The sequence below is a fragment of the Balaenoptera musculus genome, chromosome 20 (assembly GCF_009873245.2).
Source record: "Balaenoptera musculus isolate JJ_BM4_2016_0621 chromosome 20, mBalMus1.pri.v3, whole genome shotgun sequence".
Lineage (NCBI taxonomy): Eukaryota > Metazoa > Chordata > Mammalia > Artiodactyla > Balaenopteridae > Balaenoptera > Balaenoptera musculus.
Genome location: NC_045804.1, coordinates 55,430,542 through 55,447,245, shown reverse-complemented (window position 1 = coordinate 55,447,245; position 16,704 = coordinate 55,430,542). Strand labels below are relative to the sequence as shown.

The 16,704-nt window shown below is 44.7% G+C and overlaps 1 protein-coding gene across 2 annotated transcripts in view; it reads left to right on the top strand.

Moving 5' to 3' along the window:
• LOC118887538 (heparan sulfate glucosamine 3-O-sulfotransferase 3A1) overlaps positions 1–16,433 on the top strand; it is a 275,512-nt gene extending 259,079 nt beyond the window's left edge. For both annotated transcript variants that reach the window (XM_036838419.1, XM_036838420.1), the window contains one exon: positions 14,502–16,433. In XM_036838419.1, coding sequence (XP_036694314.1) covers positions 14,509–15,123 — 615 coding nt within the window. In that variant the 5' untranslated portion in view covers positions 14,502–14,508 and the 3' untranslated portion in view covers positions 15,124–16,433. The remainder of the gene's footprint in view (positions 1–14,501) is intronic.
• Positions 16,434–16,704: the final 271 nt, after the last annotated feature.

The window sequence follows — 16,704 nt, the reverse complement described above, 5'->3', positions numbered from 1 at the left end:
TGTTCCTCAGTGCAGAAAAGCAGTTCAGAATGGTTTACATACAAAACGATCTCATTTCACAAATGTTATAAATTGCATAGAATAGTCTGGATGGATATACTTCAAGATACTACATCCGTGTGTAGAAGAATTTTGGGCTTCTCTGAATTTTCTCATTTTTCTACAATGTGCAATTTGTGCAATTTTGTGCAATTCTTTTTAACTTGTGCAATTGGTAAATTTTTAAAAATTTTAATCAAAAAAAAAAAAAGTCCTTTTGGAAAGCAGCTATTTTTCTCCATGATCTCACCCTGCAGCCTATGGTGTTTTGTTTCCTTGAGCCGATAGGAGAGAGATTCCTTCCTGTTCCATCACAGAGATGTAGTGACAGCACGTCTGTGACATCTCTGCCATAGGAGAACCACCTGGTCCCTGTGAATTGCTTCCTTTTGAAAGCCCAGTTCCCGGAGGCCCTCAGGCGTGTTTGGAGCCAAAGCCTTGTCTGTCTGCCTTCCACTTCTCTGTGATTTCTTCTCCAAGCCCTGGTACGTCCTCTTCTGATCCGCCCTTAACAGGTCCCTGGACAAAACTACTCATGGAAACCCCACATCCCATGCATCTAAACATTTCAAAAGTGATAAATCAAGCTAATAAACTGTTAAACATGATATATTCTATTCTCCTATTTTGACAAATATTCCTTCGTAACAACAAAACAGAAAAAATGTGCTTAAATCTATTGTTTTTGTCTGAAAGTTTTGGCAAAATACCAGAGGGAACTCGATTTGATTGTTATTGCTCTGCTCGGTGTTCTGTGGATGGACCAGTGACGTGTGGGTGAGTAATAAAATGGAAACACACACACATCATGAGCAATTATATCTTCTGCAGTACAATTCATTTCTCCTGCTTAATTTCAGCAAAATACTAAGTATGTTACCATCAAGATTTTTATAATAGTTTTGTTCTGGTGGCAATAATGATCTAAAGCAGGGGTTGGCAAACATTTTCTGAAAAGGTCAAGGTCATAAATATTTTAGAGTTTGCAGGCCATCTGGTCTCTGTCACAACTGCTTGACCTGCTGTCCAAGTTCAGAAACAGCCATAGACAATAAGTAAGCAAACAGGCATGGCTGTGTGCCCATAAAACGTTACTGATAAAAATAGTTGGATTTGACCCATGGGCCACCTGTGTCCCTGTTGGAGGGTTTTCCCCTTCTTGGTGGCACATCTGGCAGCTACGCCGATGGTGTGGGTCTAATGGACCCTCACCAGTTGCTCTCCTGAAGTTTGTTTTGTCCGTTTGCCTCACTTCACGATGACGCCATAAATTTGGAGGTTTGTTTTGTGTCACCAGAGTGAGATAATTTTGGAAGTTCTGTTAGTGAGGCAGGATGTGGGTCGTTTTCTGTTGTTCAAACCCAGGGATGCTGATGGCAGAGTCCTGATGGCGAACTTTAGAAAGAACATCCTGGCAGGCCGGGGCCCCAGACCCTGCAAAATAATAGCTTCACGTCACTTTTCCTGTTTTAAACTTTAAAGACATATTGATAAGCACCCACTCTGTGTCCAGAACCTAACAACCAACCAACAAACAAAAAAATCAACCAAAAAACAAACAAAAAAAAGGAAACCAAAACAAAAAATGCACCATTGTCAAAACGTAACAAAGAACCTTCTAAAATGGCAGGGTTCTCCTCATCACGCCCTCGGCCTGTCTCTCAGCTGCCTCACCGTCCTTAGATTGTCGATCTCAGGCCAGGAAAGCACGGTTCTTCCTTTATCTGCAGTGCCGTGTATTCAAAAACCTGATGATTCCAGGCTGATGAGAGGGCCCCACCCACAGTGGCACAGAAGCTGATAGCGCAGCTCTCAAACCAGTCGTTTGTAAAAACCCGTCAGGAGGCAAGAGCGCCGAGCCGGGCGTGTGCGCGTCGTGGCTGCAGAGCCGGGAGAGCTGCCCGCCGGCCCCGCCCCGGGCCCCGCCCACGCTCATGAGGAATTCCACATCCCCTCTGGACTGTCGGTCTTAGAACGCGGTTCAAAGTGCCAGCTAGACGAGATCGGGCGCGTTCAGGGTGGTAGCAGCCGCATAGCACGGGGAGATCAGCTCGGTGCTCTGTGACCACCTAGAGGGGTGGGATAGGGAGGGAGGGAGGGAGGGAGATGCAAGAGGGAAGAGATATGGGAACATATGTATATGTATAACTGATTCACTTTATTATAAAGCAGAAACTAACACACCATTGTAAAGCAATTATACTCCAATAAAGATGTTTAAAAAAAAAAAAAAAGTACCAGCTAGGATGAAGGACAGTCAATCCTCCCTTTAATTAGGGCTCTTATTTAATGCACCTTTCCTGCCTCAAAAGTACCATGAGGGAATTTCCCCTGCAGGGATGAACTTTATTTTTTAGGGAGTTGAAACTTCAAGGTGGTCAAACCCTGAGCATGCCGTATTTCTAGAACTGGAGAAGGATTCTGTATCGTGGAAAGAACAGTGAACCAGGGCTCAGGAGACCAGAGTTAAGCCAAGCCTCGGGTCCATCTGGCTGCATGTCTTTTCAGAACTTCCTGCCTCTGTGAAACCACGGGGTTGGGTCGGGGGCTTCTGAGACCCTCCCAGTTCTCAGCGATGCTGCCCCACATGACAGCCCAGTACACCGGCTTCCTTTTCTCCAGCTCATTCTTTTTTTTTTTAGCTTTTATTTTCTATTGGAGTAGAGCTGATTTACAATGTTGGGTTAGTTTCAGGTGTACAGCAAAGTGATTCATGTATCTATTCTTTTTTCAAATTCCTTCCCCACATAGGTTATTACAGAGTATTGAGTTCCCTGTGCTCTACAGTAGGTCCTCGTCGATTATCTATTTTATATATAGTAGTGCATATATGTTCCTCCCAAATTCCTAATTTATCCACCCACCATGTTTCCCCTTTGGTAACCATACGTTTGTTTTCTGTGTCTGTGAGTCTGTTTCTGCTTTGGGAATAAGTTCATTTGTATCATTATTTTTTTAGATTCCACATGTAAGTGATATCATATGGTATTTGTCTTTGTCTGTCTGACTTACTTTCTCCAGCTCATTCATTCTTGATCTCTTCTGTCTCTCATACACACACACACACACACACACACTTCTAAGGGTTTCTAAATATTTTTCAGGCTCTAGATCCTGACCAATTTAATCTCAGTTTATCTCTGTTTTCTATGGTCATTTTTTTTTTTAATTTTTATTTATTTATTTATTTATTTATTTATGGCTGTTTTGGGTCTTCGTTTCTGTGCGAGGGCTTTTCTCTAGTTGTGGCAAGTGGGGGCCACTCTTCATCGCGCTGCGCGGGCCTCTCATTATCGCGGCCTCTCTTGTTGCGGAGCACAGGCTCCAGACGCGCAGGCTCAGTAATTGTGGCTCACGGGCCTAGCTGCTCCGCGGCATGTGGGATCCTCCCAGACCAGGGCTCGAACCCGTGTCCCCTGCATTGGCAGGCAGACTCTCAACCACTGCGCCACCAGGGAAGCCCAAGACATTTCTATTCAAACTGAATTTAGATGTCCCCTCCGTTCCTTGAACACGCAAGCTTTTCATTTTGCTCTATCTGTTGTTCAGTTGAAATGAAATCTCAAGGTTGCACTTTTCTCAAGCTTGCCTAGATGCCAAGTGTTTGGAATCACTGCATATCTGAAGATGGTATTTGGATACTACTTTCAATGAAGTAAAACTGAGCTCAGTCGAAAGGTCTCGTTCTCTTTCATCTTTATAAGCTCTGGGCCCTTATTACTGAAGTCAGGGCCAAGCTCCCCCTCCCTCACCTTCATTCGTCACAGCCTAGTTATTTTGCTCTTTGGTTTGCCTTTCTGTGTGAACGCCTATGAGATACTTTCTTTATCCTCAAATTCTAAAACATCTTGCTAATACATTTCAGAGTGTAGGTCTCTACCAGGGCCAGAGCTAGCGTGAGGCATCGGTAGCACACAGGGTGCAGAAGTTGAGGAGGTAGATGCTTCCTCTCTGGGTAGTGCAGTGTTGAATTCTTCGCATCTGGGTAGAATAATAATTGTCCCTTTCTAGCTTGATGCATAAAGAACATCTGACATCCAGAGGCAGACCCACTGTGGACAAGTGGCAAGTTCCTATCTTTTTCTAGGTGCTTTCTTAGGCTCTGATTTTCTTATAGATTCTGCCATTATTATTAGCGGGTCTGTGAATTTTAGTTTTTAAGGGTGTTAGGGCTTTCCTTCTGGATATTCTTTGATATTTTGTTAGGACTTTGGGAGAAGCTCATCTGTTCCCAAGAGCCAGACACTATTTTAAAACAGAGTTTGGGACGCTGTAAACAAGGTTAGAAATGATATTTTAAATCTTACGAATACATGAGTTTCCCAATGAAGTAAACTTAGAAGGAGAAAATCAGAGGGTGAAGCGATGAGTCTTGTAAGTTACTGGTCTATTTTTATACTTCCTAAGAGCCCACAAATGAGAAAAATTGTGAAATTGCTTGGGAAACTCTGAGGTCCCACACAAACATCAAGGATTCTTGCTTGAATTTATGATCCCAGATAACCCTTGCCCCTTCCCTTTCAGGGCTGCCCTTCTTTCTGACCTGAGAGATGTGTTTCCTGCCCGTTCATGGGTTACCCCAAATTATCAACCAAGAATTCTTGACTTTTCTCTTCTCCTCTCAGTGCCAAGGAACATTGTGTCGCTTTCTTGAAATAAGCTTGTTTCCTTTGTAATTAAGCCTGGGAAGGGTGAGAACCATGCCTTTCTGTCTCTTTACTTGACTGTTCAGAGGTTTAGAAGGAACCTGCCATTAAGGGCACTGGGAAACGTACCACCTTTAAGTCTGATGCTTGACTATCTTGACGACAGTTTGCTTGTTAGATCTGCGCATCCAGATTCGGTCAGTGTGGGAGCTGGTTCAAAAACAATACGTCTTCCTCTCCCACAGAAGCCAACTCAAAAAACAATGAAAGAGAGTTTTCTTTCCAGCCTCACAAGGCACGTTTGGCGGCTGGGGGGGGTGGGGGGAGTCCCACATAACAACAGCAGGAAAAGAAATATCGATGTGGCTGGGCCTTGGCCCCAGGGACGCAGGCCCGACAGCGCCGGAGTTTGCTTTGCTTCCTCTGCTCCAGGCTCACGCCACCAGGGTCCCCGGGAACCACCTTCATGCCGTGGCCGTGAAAAGAGCATGTTTCCCCTCGAATTTTCTGCTTTTGCTGGAGGCTTCCAAAAGCAGACACATGGTTCTCTTTGGTTGCAGAGACTTAAAAAAAAACAACAAAAACTGTATGTGTACACGGCCAGATTTATTTATTTCTCCAGGTAAATTACCTTTGCCTTACCACTCGGGTCCTTCTCTTACAGAAGAAGGCCTTTGAAAAACATGTTGTGTCTATTAGCTGTTTGCAAGATTCCAGTGACTTACACTCTGGGATGAACAGGGAAGTAGTGCATTTAACACTCCTACGTTTCGACAGAACGTCAAAGATGGCCACACCATCCACCCAGAGGCTCTTGCTGATGTTGCCTGGGTGTCTGGGACGGTGGAAGGAGCGTGCGCTTTAGAGCAGAATAGACCTGGCTTTTCATTCTGTCCCTTTCACTCATTGCTGTGTGTCTTTGGGCAACTCACGTTACCTCTCTGAGTCTATTATCTCATCTGAGAAAGTATGCCAAAAATTCTAGCTTTTTGCTGTTGTGAGACACAGGAAGGAATACATCAGATCTTGGCCTATGGTAAACGCTTAGTAAGTGCTCATTTGCTTCTGTCTTCATCGTGTTCTTCCTAAGACACTTGGATTGAAATCTTGTCTGGCCTGTATGTGTTATTGGTAACAGTGCCGTATCTGGGAACCTCACCTTCTAGCAGTGACATCTTGTTTTGATGTTTTGGGCACAGAGGATGCATGGGACAGAGATGGGTCTCCTTCATCCCTGCCCTCTTAAAGGCAGTGAGAGCACTCAGCTGGTGGACTTCCTGGTCTTTCAGGTAGCTCCAGGCATGAGGCACATGCCACTACAGCCTTTGTCTGAACCAGCCTGAGCACTTTCCCTAGGCATCTGTTACGGGAGCCGCATTCTTTCCGACCTCATTGATTTTGAAATCAATTCTGTTGATGCAGAACTGCCCTGCTTAATGATTTACACACATCTTTTTTATTTGATTGGTGGAGTCACACTTCAGAACAGAACAGCAAGTGTGAGGCTGTGCAGAACTTTGAATTTGACAAGTTACTAAGGAGTGAAAGCCCTGAATCTGCATGGGACCTGAGAGGTGGGACGGCCTTCGAGACGTGGAGGACGGTGGTCTTATTTTGCTTATGAAGAAACCAAGGCCCAGAGAAGTTAAGTGACCTGCTCAAGATCACACAGCTTTTAACATCAGAATCAAGACTGAATCCACATTTCTCTTCCCAGTTTTGAGTTTCCCATAAAACTGTGGTTTCTTCATGGAAATATGTGATCCATCTGAGCCATATTTTGGGATAAAGCCAATCATGTGTTGTCTTTTGTCTCCATTAGAATTCTTAGGCAGAAATCTTAACTTAAAAAATTAGCCTTGGGCTTCCCTGGTGGCACAGTGGTTAAGAATCTACCTGCCAGTGCAGGGGACACAGGTTCGAGCCCTGGTCCAGGAAGATGCCACATGCCGTGGAGCAACTAAGCCCGTGAGCCACAACTACTGAGCCTGCGCTCTAGAGCCCGCGAACCACAACTACTGAGCTTGTGCTCTAGAGCCCGAGCCTGCACTCTAGAGCCCGCGAGCCACAACTACTGAGCCTGTGCTCTAGAGCCCGCGAGCCACAACTACTGAGCCTGCGTGCCACAACTACTGAAGTCCACGTGCCTAGAGCCTGTGCTCCACAACAAGAGAAGCCACCTCAATGAGAAGTCTGCACACCGCAATGAAGAGTAGCCCCCGCTTGCCACAACTAGAGAAAGCCTGCGCGCAGCAACGAAGACCCAACGCAGCCAAAAATTAAAATAAATAAATAAATGTATTAAAAAAATTAGCCTCAACTCTACTGAAGGAGAAACTTACACTTTTTCCCCCTTTTTTAAGAGGAAGGGGGCCCTACTTCTTTCTTGAAAAGAACTGTTTTGGGGGTTTCTTAAAGTAAAATTTCTATAATTTTCAACCTGTAAAACTTTGGGATCTTCTTTGAAAATGTGTTCCGTCCATAAGTCAGCTGTGCAGCCTCCTCCGTTCTCCCATCAACGTTCCTCTCGTTCTCACCACCTTTTCCTCTCTCACTATCAGCCCCTAACCCAGGTCTTCAGCTCCTCAAGCCTGGATTACACCGGAGGAGCCTTGCAGAATATCTAACTACCTGCACGAGTTTCCTGATCTGTCCTGACTTGTGCTCCGAGTCAGATTTAATCTATCACTGACACTAGTCACACACTCACCTGTTCAGTCTAATTTCATACAGTTCCACTGTTTCAAACAAATTTCTTCATCTGTGTTCAATTCAGAGTCTGGGCCTTTTAGGCTCTTCACAGCTACCCTCTGGGTGAGTTTCACACGTCCTTGGGTTCTCCATCCGTCCAACTGGCTCCATCCAAGTCACCTCTGGCATACCCTTTTCCCATCCCTCTTGTCTGCTGACTTCCTCTCATCCGATGCAACAGAAATAACCTGGCCGTAGGCACTGGGAGGACCTCCGTCACCTTCCATATACTGACTGGGGGAACTTGCACCTGCAGCTTTCCCTCCCTGAATTTCAGCTTCTTCATCAGAAAAATTGGGGAGCATAATGCCTATCTTAAGGGAGAAAACCACTGATGAAATGTTTTGCAAGCGTAACATACTCTTCAGGTACCTCTGCTTGTGTCCACACCTCAGAGACGCATCTTCCGTGATACCGTGAAGCCGGCAGAGCTTTCAGCGCCGGGAGAGTCTCATTTGGGGCAGAGGCCAGGCAGCTCCTGTTCTGACACTTACCTGGGGTGCGGGGCAAGAGGTCACTAAGAGGACCACTGGTTCCTAGAAATGGGAGCTCAATTCCTTTCCCTTTATGACCTAAACCTCCACAAACTGGAGATGTAGCTGCTTCAGCAAATGCCCTTGTTTGAAATCCATGTGTTCCTTGGAGAATTATGGAAAATTGGTCCATTTATTTTTTTATAAGTGCCATAAACTTTTTATTGAAGTATAGCACCACTCAGAAAAGGACACAGATCCTGGCATACAACTCAGTGACTTTTCACAAGGTGGATACACTTGTGAAACCAGCACCCAGGTCCTGCACTGGGATATTCCTGACTTTCCAGAAGCCCCCTGTGGCCCCTTTTGGTCACTAAGCACCCCCCTCCACAAAGGCAACGGCTGTCCTGACATCTAACGCTACAGGTGGGTTTTGCCCGTTTTTGAACTTTTTATAGGAGAAACCATCTGGTATATACATTTTTGTGACTGGCTGTGTATGTGAACATTGTGTTGATGAGAAGATGCTCTTCTAGGTTTCCTTCCAAAAGTTTTACTATTTGACCATATTCACCTGTATATCTGCAAGCCATCTGGAGTTGATTTTTGTATATGGTAAGAGGAGACGTCCAGATTTATTTTTCTATATGAACACCTAATTGACCAAACACCATTTATTAAAAATACAAGGGGGAAGGGTAATTTTTTAGGTGGATGCACCTATAGAGAGGGGGCCAGTGGCAGTTCCGGTGGGAGGGTGGGATAGGATGACAACAGGAGGGCAGGGGAAACGGCCCCAGTGGATACGAAGGGCGAGACGTATGCGGTGGCTTCCTTGTTTATACGTTCTCCAGTGTGCTGTATGCACGGAGACTGGGCTGTGGCGTGCCATCGGGGGCTGCCTCTGGGTGGCGCCCCTGGCCGCGGAGGTGGGGCAGGTGCGCGCGGGGCCGGGGTGTTCCCGAAATGGGGCCCGGCTGCTGGCTGCTCAAAACCCAGTCCAGGAGCAAGTCGTGGGAAGGAAAGGTTGCGTTACTTCGGAGGCCGGCAACCGGCGGGCAGGGCAGAGGCTGATTCCCCCAACCCACAACTGGGGGCAAGAGCTTTTATAGGCGGAGGGACGGTGGTCTGACCAGCGTCTTCTTGATTGCTGCAGGTACAGTTAATCTGCAGTTCCAGGGTCGGCTTGTCCCCATTGCCTTGAGGCCGGTTCTCAGAATCGTGGCAGCTCATGTCATGGCTACAGCCTGGTCGTAATGTAGTTAACGTCTTCTACCTGCTGGGGTTTCAGTGTCCACAGCTCCCAGGATACGGCTCAGAATATTACCTATAGGCCTTGGGAAGGTCCTTGACTTTGCTTACTGACTAAACTGTTACTATTTTGTTCTGTTTGACCACTTTTCTCTGCTTCTGCATTTTCTCACTTTCCTGATTAAACTTATTCTTTGGCTAAAGTTTTTCCATGGGCAAAAGGCAGGCTGAGGACATGGGGGGGAAGGACCACAGGTTCCTGCTCCGTTTCAAGGGCAGTGGCATTTTGTCCCAAGGGAGGCCTTGCCTCTGGGACTGTCAGTGGCCTATCAGCACTGCGGTGGGGGGATCCTGTGGGTCATCTTGCTACCCCACCATCAACTACTCACTTGATTTAGGGTTTGAGTAGAAAAGAAGCTATTTGGCTGGTCTATCATGTTCCTACTCGGCCTTAACCTTTCCCCAGCAGTGGACAGACAACTGCTCAAATAACTCGAGGCCCACGGAGACCCAGCCCCGTGGGACTGATCAGACCCCAAATGAATTCCCCGGGACACTGAGGTGACACAGTGTCATGAATCAGATGGCAGTGGTACCAAACAGCGTCCCTCTTGGCACAAGTGCACCACACACACACCCCCACAGACACACATGCGCGCGCACACACACACACATATACACACACATACACACTCACACTCACACACACACACACACACACATACGAGGAGACGGGTGCCCCTGAGACGCCAAGCTCACCTCTCCCACCAGAAGCAGCCTGCCGCTGTCCTTGCAGAGAATTCACCTCGCCAGCTCACAACTCGCACGTCAGCCTCCTCACCATCTGAACGCCCTCAGCAGGAGGCCTCAAGCGAGCAGGTGTGTGGACGGCCCAGGAACACGCCCGGGGGTCTCTGATCTCCTCTGGACCCGAGTCATCCGGACAGAATGGGGTTCTCCCGACTGCTGGGAATTCTGTACACCAGGCGTCACTTTCTTAAGAGCAGTGCTTGGGGGTGTTCCTTGTAGAAATTGTCGTGCTGACACTTTGTTACAGTCCAGATTTCCCAAGCTCTTGGCTTGATTTTTCTGGCGAGATTGGAAAGGTTATGAGTAGCGTGTGGTCACCCCTCTGGCAGTTAAAAAATCGGAAGCACTATAAACAAAAAGGTAAACAAAAAGGAAATGAGAAATGACACAGGCCACGAACATTTCTGATCTCAGCTCCATAAAATCTCATCATGATTATATTCCCCTTTGGTCCTGCAAGAGGAAAGCAAGGCCACCATCTTCTTCAGGTACCTCATGCTAGTGTTTAATTACCTGCAAAGCCAAAAAGACTCATTTATCTAATTCAAGTCTATCGATGCAATTTGAAATCTTTGCCCTCTGGGTGAGTTCTCTTTTTAATAAATCAGGGTAAAACAGACATAACATAATATTTACCATCTTAACCATTCTTATGTGTCCAGGTCAACAGCGGTAAGTACATTTACGGTGCTGAGTAATCACTCTCCAGAACTCTTTTCATCTCGAAAAACTAAAACTCTGTCCCCATCAAATACGAACTCCTCATCCCCCCACCCCCAGGCCCTGGCGATCACTATCTTACCTTCTGTCTCTGTGGATTCGACTCCTCTAGGGACCTCATACGAGTGGAATCACACAGTCTGTGTCCTTCTGTGACTGGCTTATTGCACTCAGCATGAAGTCCTCAAGGTTCATCCACGTTGCAGCAAGTGTCAGAATTCTGTTCCTCTTTTAAGGCTGAATAATATTCCACTGCATGGATAGATCACATTTTGCCTGCCCATTCAGCCCTCTATGGATATTTGTGTTGCTTCTACTTTTTGGCTATGGTGAATTCTCCTTTTGTTCTTTGGGGACAAAGAACAAATGTGTGGGACACACCTGGTAATAATCGTTCATTTGCTTGTAAAACCCCTTCTTCTCCTTGTCATCTTCAGGAGAAAACAAATAAGCGTCTCTAATTTTTCTTTATTATTCTAGTTTCTACCCATTTCTCCTCCCCCATACTTACTATAAATGTCTCCAAATTCTTTTCACTATGGAGAAGTGAATGGAATAGCCAATACTGTCTGCCTGGAAATTAAGGCATCCTAGGACCTCCCCTTCCCATCGTTCAGTGGAATTTCTCACCCTCCGCCCCAGCTTGTCCTGTCTTTAGACAAACCTCAAATGTCTTCTCATTGCGTACACCTCTCCGCTCCCCTCGCGTGCCTGGTGTTTCTGCAAAGCTCTCATCGTACTGGGACGGCTCTTTGATTGCCCATCCCAGGCCGAGCCCTGCACAGAGTAGAGTCACAGTACATGCCTCAATCTGGTAAGGAAGGAAGATTTCTAAGTTTGCCTAAACACCTCGAAATACGATATTCCAAAGTACATGTGCATTTCGTTTTATGTGATAGAGGAGCTCTTTTCTGAACATTAAAATTCAAACTGCAATAAGAAAATGAATGTAGAATTTAAAAGGGAGATTGCTATTTAAAGAATTCTGTTGTGAATCCTTTTACCAAACAACTGTCTGTGCTCTACAATGTAAGCCTCATTGAGGATTTATTTACACTTGCACGTCTTTGTTTTTGAAGAAAGTAGATTGCAGAGAGTTCATAGTTAACCCCGACTCCCCATCCCAATGGGGATGCTAAACCCGTCAGCTTTCCTCATCCTGTAGATGACAGTAATTAATGTGTTTTTCCTCTGAAATCCTATTTTAGCTGTTTCCTCTTCAAACTCCTCCTATTTTGGAGAGCTCTTTTTCCTACCCTATTGAGATAATTTAAAATATGGTTTCTTTTTTTCAGAGATATTGGTAACATTTCCTCTGGGACGGCACATTCTGCAGCTTTAATCTCTGCTGAAAGGCTACTGCGGAGTCTGTGCTTTGCCCCAGGGCCGGAGGGCAGGAAAGCTGAGATTACCAGCCAGTAGCTCCCACGTGAAGCATGTTATCTCTGTCGTACTGGCCGAAATATGAGGTCGAGTGGTTAAAAGTCAGAGATGATAGGGAAAGAGGCAAGAATGCTGACTTTTTAAAAAAATCACCAAATACTCCTTCTTATAGTTTCAGTGATGCTTGACATTTGCTTTTACAGTCCAAAACTTTGTCACACCTTTCAGCCAATTTTCTTCACGGAGATAGTCCAACAGTTTCTGGATAGATCTCCGGGCTCATCTTATAAAAGTGTAACTAAGCTTCCAAAGTAGGTTGGTCTAGCCCATTTCTCAGTTCCATGAAGGGAATATATATATATATATAGTGTGTATGTATATGTATATACAGTGGTGAAATCTGTGAATTCATGTCACGCAGTGGCTCCAGCATTGCGTCGGCAGTAAAGACAGTCTGTGTCTCCCTTGTGTCAACACTGACCTCCCTGGTCTTCGCTTTATCCTACCCAGACCTTCAGGTATTTTTAAGAAATGGGGAATGGGCACACATTAAAAGTTCTTTTGAAAAAGGAATTGCAGATTTTTAAAACAACAAAGAAAAAAGCAACAGAAATGAGATGTCTAATTAACATTTCCCCCTCCAAAAAAAAAGTAAAGATAACCTGACTGAAATATCAAAGAAGGCAAAAGTGTGAGAAAACCTGTGTCATTCAACTAACACAGCATCAGTGGCTTATGGCCACAACTGTTGAGGAATCTGTGCCGGGTTAATGCAGATGGGCACCAGATTGTTTATGAACCAGTTGATATGATGTCTGAGATAAACTTCAAAGTAATTCATTTAGAAAATATTAATTGCCAAAATTGACACAAGATGAGGCAGAGTATTACAAAACACAATAACCACAGAAGAAACTGAAAAGATACTTGAAGATTCTAATCCCTTTCTTAACCTCTATCCCAAAAGTACCAGTAGTAGGTGGCTTTGTAGGTGACCCATCAAATTTTGAAGGGATAGAAAATTATTTTGCTATTGAAACTTCTCTAGGATATAGAAAAATATGAAACATTTCTCAACTCATTTTATCTGTGGAATAATTCATGTTCTCACAATTGATTAAGCTGTTGATCAAAAGAAAAACTAAGGAACATCTCATTAATGAATATGGATGAGAAATCCAAAGCAAAATAATGATGAATCAAGTCTAGGACTATATTGAAAGAATAATATACCATGATCAAATAGGGTTTATTCCAGGAATAAAAGTGGATCTAATATTAGGTTATTTATCAGTTTGGATCAGTGGATCAAAGGACAAAATACATTTTGTCATTGCAATAAATCTCCCAAATACATTTATCTAATATTGATTTGAACAATGTCTATTTCTTATAAAACTTGGAATTAGAAAGACGGTGCCTTAAAATTAGAATATATATACATATATATATATATATATATATGTATTTCACATATATAATAAATAGTGGCTTTAATGGCAGTACACTTTTGGAAGAATAAATAGATTTTATCTCTCCTGCTTACACTTTTGGACTGGCTTCGAGACCCATCACTTCGCAGCAGGAACGCATGCTTGAACTAGGTAGCAATCTCTGCTCCATCAAGACTCCAACAGGATTTTTTTTTCCACACGACAAAGTGATTCTAACATTCATCTGGAAGAATAAACAGACAAGAATCATTAGAAACGTTTTGAACAACAGAGTCAGAATTTACTTTGATGTACATGAAAATATACCATAATGTGATAATTGGGCCAATGGAAAGCAGAACCAAGATATTTAGATTACTGGAAGGATGGCATTTCAAATTATTAGATAAAAGATGGATTATTTCATGTCTTGTTTGTTACAGGAAAATTCAGGAATTACAAAGAGAAGTATTTTGTGTACTGTGCAATGGTATTATGTTGACTGTAATTGCTTTGTTTGTTAGAAAACTACAGAAAGGGCTCAGGGTATTTTAACACCATCCCATAGTCATATAATTGTGTTTATTACACTATCCTAATTCACCTAAAGAATTTGATCAAGGTTATTTTCTTACAGCCTTGTGGGTTGATAATTATAAAAAATAAAAATTACACAGCGCTTATTCTATACCAGGCACTTTTCTAAGCTGTTGAGGTATATTAATACGTTTAATCATCACAACAGCCGTAGGAGATCGGTAGTATTATTATTTCCCATTAAGTGCATCCACGAGGAACCAAGGGTGCACAGCCTTGCGTCTGTGCAACTTCTCCGCGATCACGGTCACACGTCTATTAAGTGGAGCGGTCGGTACCTCAACTCAGGCTCCGGGTCTGTAAGACCCCCCCCTCTCCCGGGAAGGAGCTCGCGGTGGCAATCAGGGGAAGGCGCTCAGTCTTCAGGCTCTAACGTGCCTTTCTGCTCCGCCCAGGGACCTGATGCCGAGGACCCTGGAGGGGCAGATCACCATGGAGAAGACGCCCAGCTACTTCGTGACGCGCGAGGCGCCCGCGCGCATCTCGGCCATGTCCAAGGACACCAAGCTCCTGGTGGTGGTGCGGGACCCGGTGACCAGGGCTGTCTCGGACTACACGCAGACGCTGTCCAAGCGGCCCGACATCCCCAGCTTCGAGAGCCTGGCCTTCAGGAACCGGACGGCGGGCCTCGTGGACCGGGCGTGGAGCGCCATCCAGATCGGCCTGTACGCCGAGCACCTGGAGCGCTGGCTGCGCCACTTCCCCGCCCGGCAGCTGCTCTTCGTGAGCGGCGAGCGGCTGGTGCGCGACCCGGCCGGCGAGCTGGGCCGCGTGCAGGACTTCCTGGGCCTCAAGCGCATCATCTCCGACAAGCACTTCTACTTCAACCAGACCAAGGGCTTCCCCTGCCTCAAGAAGGCCGAGGGCAGCGGCCGCCCTCACTGCCTGGGCAAGACCAAGGGCAGACCCCACCCCGAGATCGACGGCCAGGTCCTGCGGCGGCTGCGCGACTTCTACCGGCCCTTCAACCGCAAGTTCTACCAGATGACGGGCCACGACTTCGGCTGGGACGGATAACCTTATAATTTAAAAAGAAAAAAAAAATATCAGAAGATAATATATTTTTTTACCAATCGGTAGAGAAGAGGCAGTTTAATATTTGCGCTGCTGATATGTTTCAGTATTTTTTTTCCATGAATGTTAAAGAGATTGTTCTCGCCTCCGCCCTCACCGTCATGTACAACTGCACGTGCAAACATTTGGATAAACAAAAAAGGAAACCTGCACGCATCTAAATTCTCTCCATTTTCCATTTTCAGTTCACGTTTTATATGCACAGTTATGAAGTATGAGCATCGGTTGCCATTAAAACTTAAAGAAAATCCTGAGGGTACAGCTCGTGCTCTCTCTCTCTTTTTAACAAAGCCCGGATAAGACTGATGTCTACCCTTATGTTTTTCTCCCTTTAGTTTTTCTCCTGTGCCACTTTTTCTTAACGCCTTTCCCAGTTAGTGATGCTGTGTGTTTGCACATCACTTCCCAGTTACCACAGTGCTTTCAAATACAGTATCTTTCTTGATCCTGATACTCACTCAGATGTGATGTAATAACATAAGGCATGGAGATTATTACCCCCGTTTTACAGACAAGGAAACTGAGTCTCAGGGAGGTTAAGTGATGTGTCCTAAGGCCAGATGGTGGACTCTGGACAAAACCTCATCTTCCACTTGTTCCCTATTTTGTGCCACTTTTTCCAGTGAGAATGGGAAAGGCACAGACATCATTTAGAAATGGTTAGCTAGTCTGGGGACCAACAGAGAGGGTTTCCTGTTGCTTTCTAAGTTCTAGGCTAGCCTCTATGGCACTCAGACACCTTACACAGTTGTACTCAAGGAAACCACTCTGTCTTGGACACAACATCTTTCAAGAGCCAATCTTGGGTTGTTAAAGCACCCTGAGACATGGAAATCTCGACTCAACTGAAGTTGAGAGAAGTTATTGGATTCTTGTATGGAGAACAAGATGGCCAGTCACACTAGGAGCAGGACAAGGTGTGGCAGGAGAAGAATTTACCTATTCTTGTTTTGACTGTGTTTTCCTTTTTTTCTTAAAGAAAAACCCACTTCAGTAAGAGCTTACAAATATGAATCTCATTTTATAAACCTCTTTTTTAACAAAGGAAATCTGCCTCTCTTTGCAATATCTTATTTCTAAACTTGCAGCTAGTACTAAAAAAAGGTCAATCAACGTCTCATTTATAAGGCCCCAATTTTTCATGGGTGGAGGGAGGGCTGTCACTTTGTCACTTTATTTTTCCCCATTTCCTCTTTGTACCAGTTATAACCTAATATTCGTTAATATTTGGAAAATACTCTAAGAAATGCAGATATGGGTAAAGTGGTGCTTTTTCCTCTTCTCCCATCTGTTTCTGCCTGTTCCCCATTTAAATAGCTCAAATAAATCAATAGCTTATTAAGAGTATTCCTTTCCTCTCTGAGTGGGCATTAACGAGATTAGCATTAATGGGAATTAAATTGGTTTAGAGAAGAGCACATATGCACAAACTATATAAAACATTCATAATTGGTCTGTCAGCAACATTTTTATTACAGGTTTAACCCCAAGAGGAAAATGTCTCCAATCTCATGGAAATTTTCC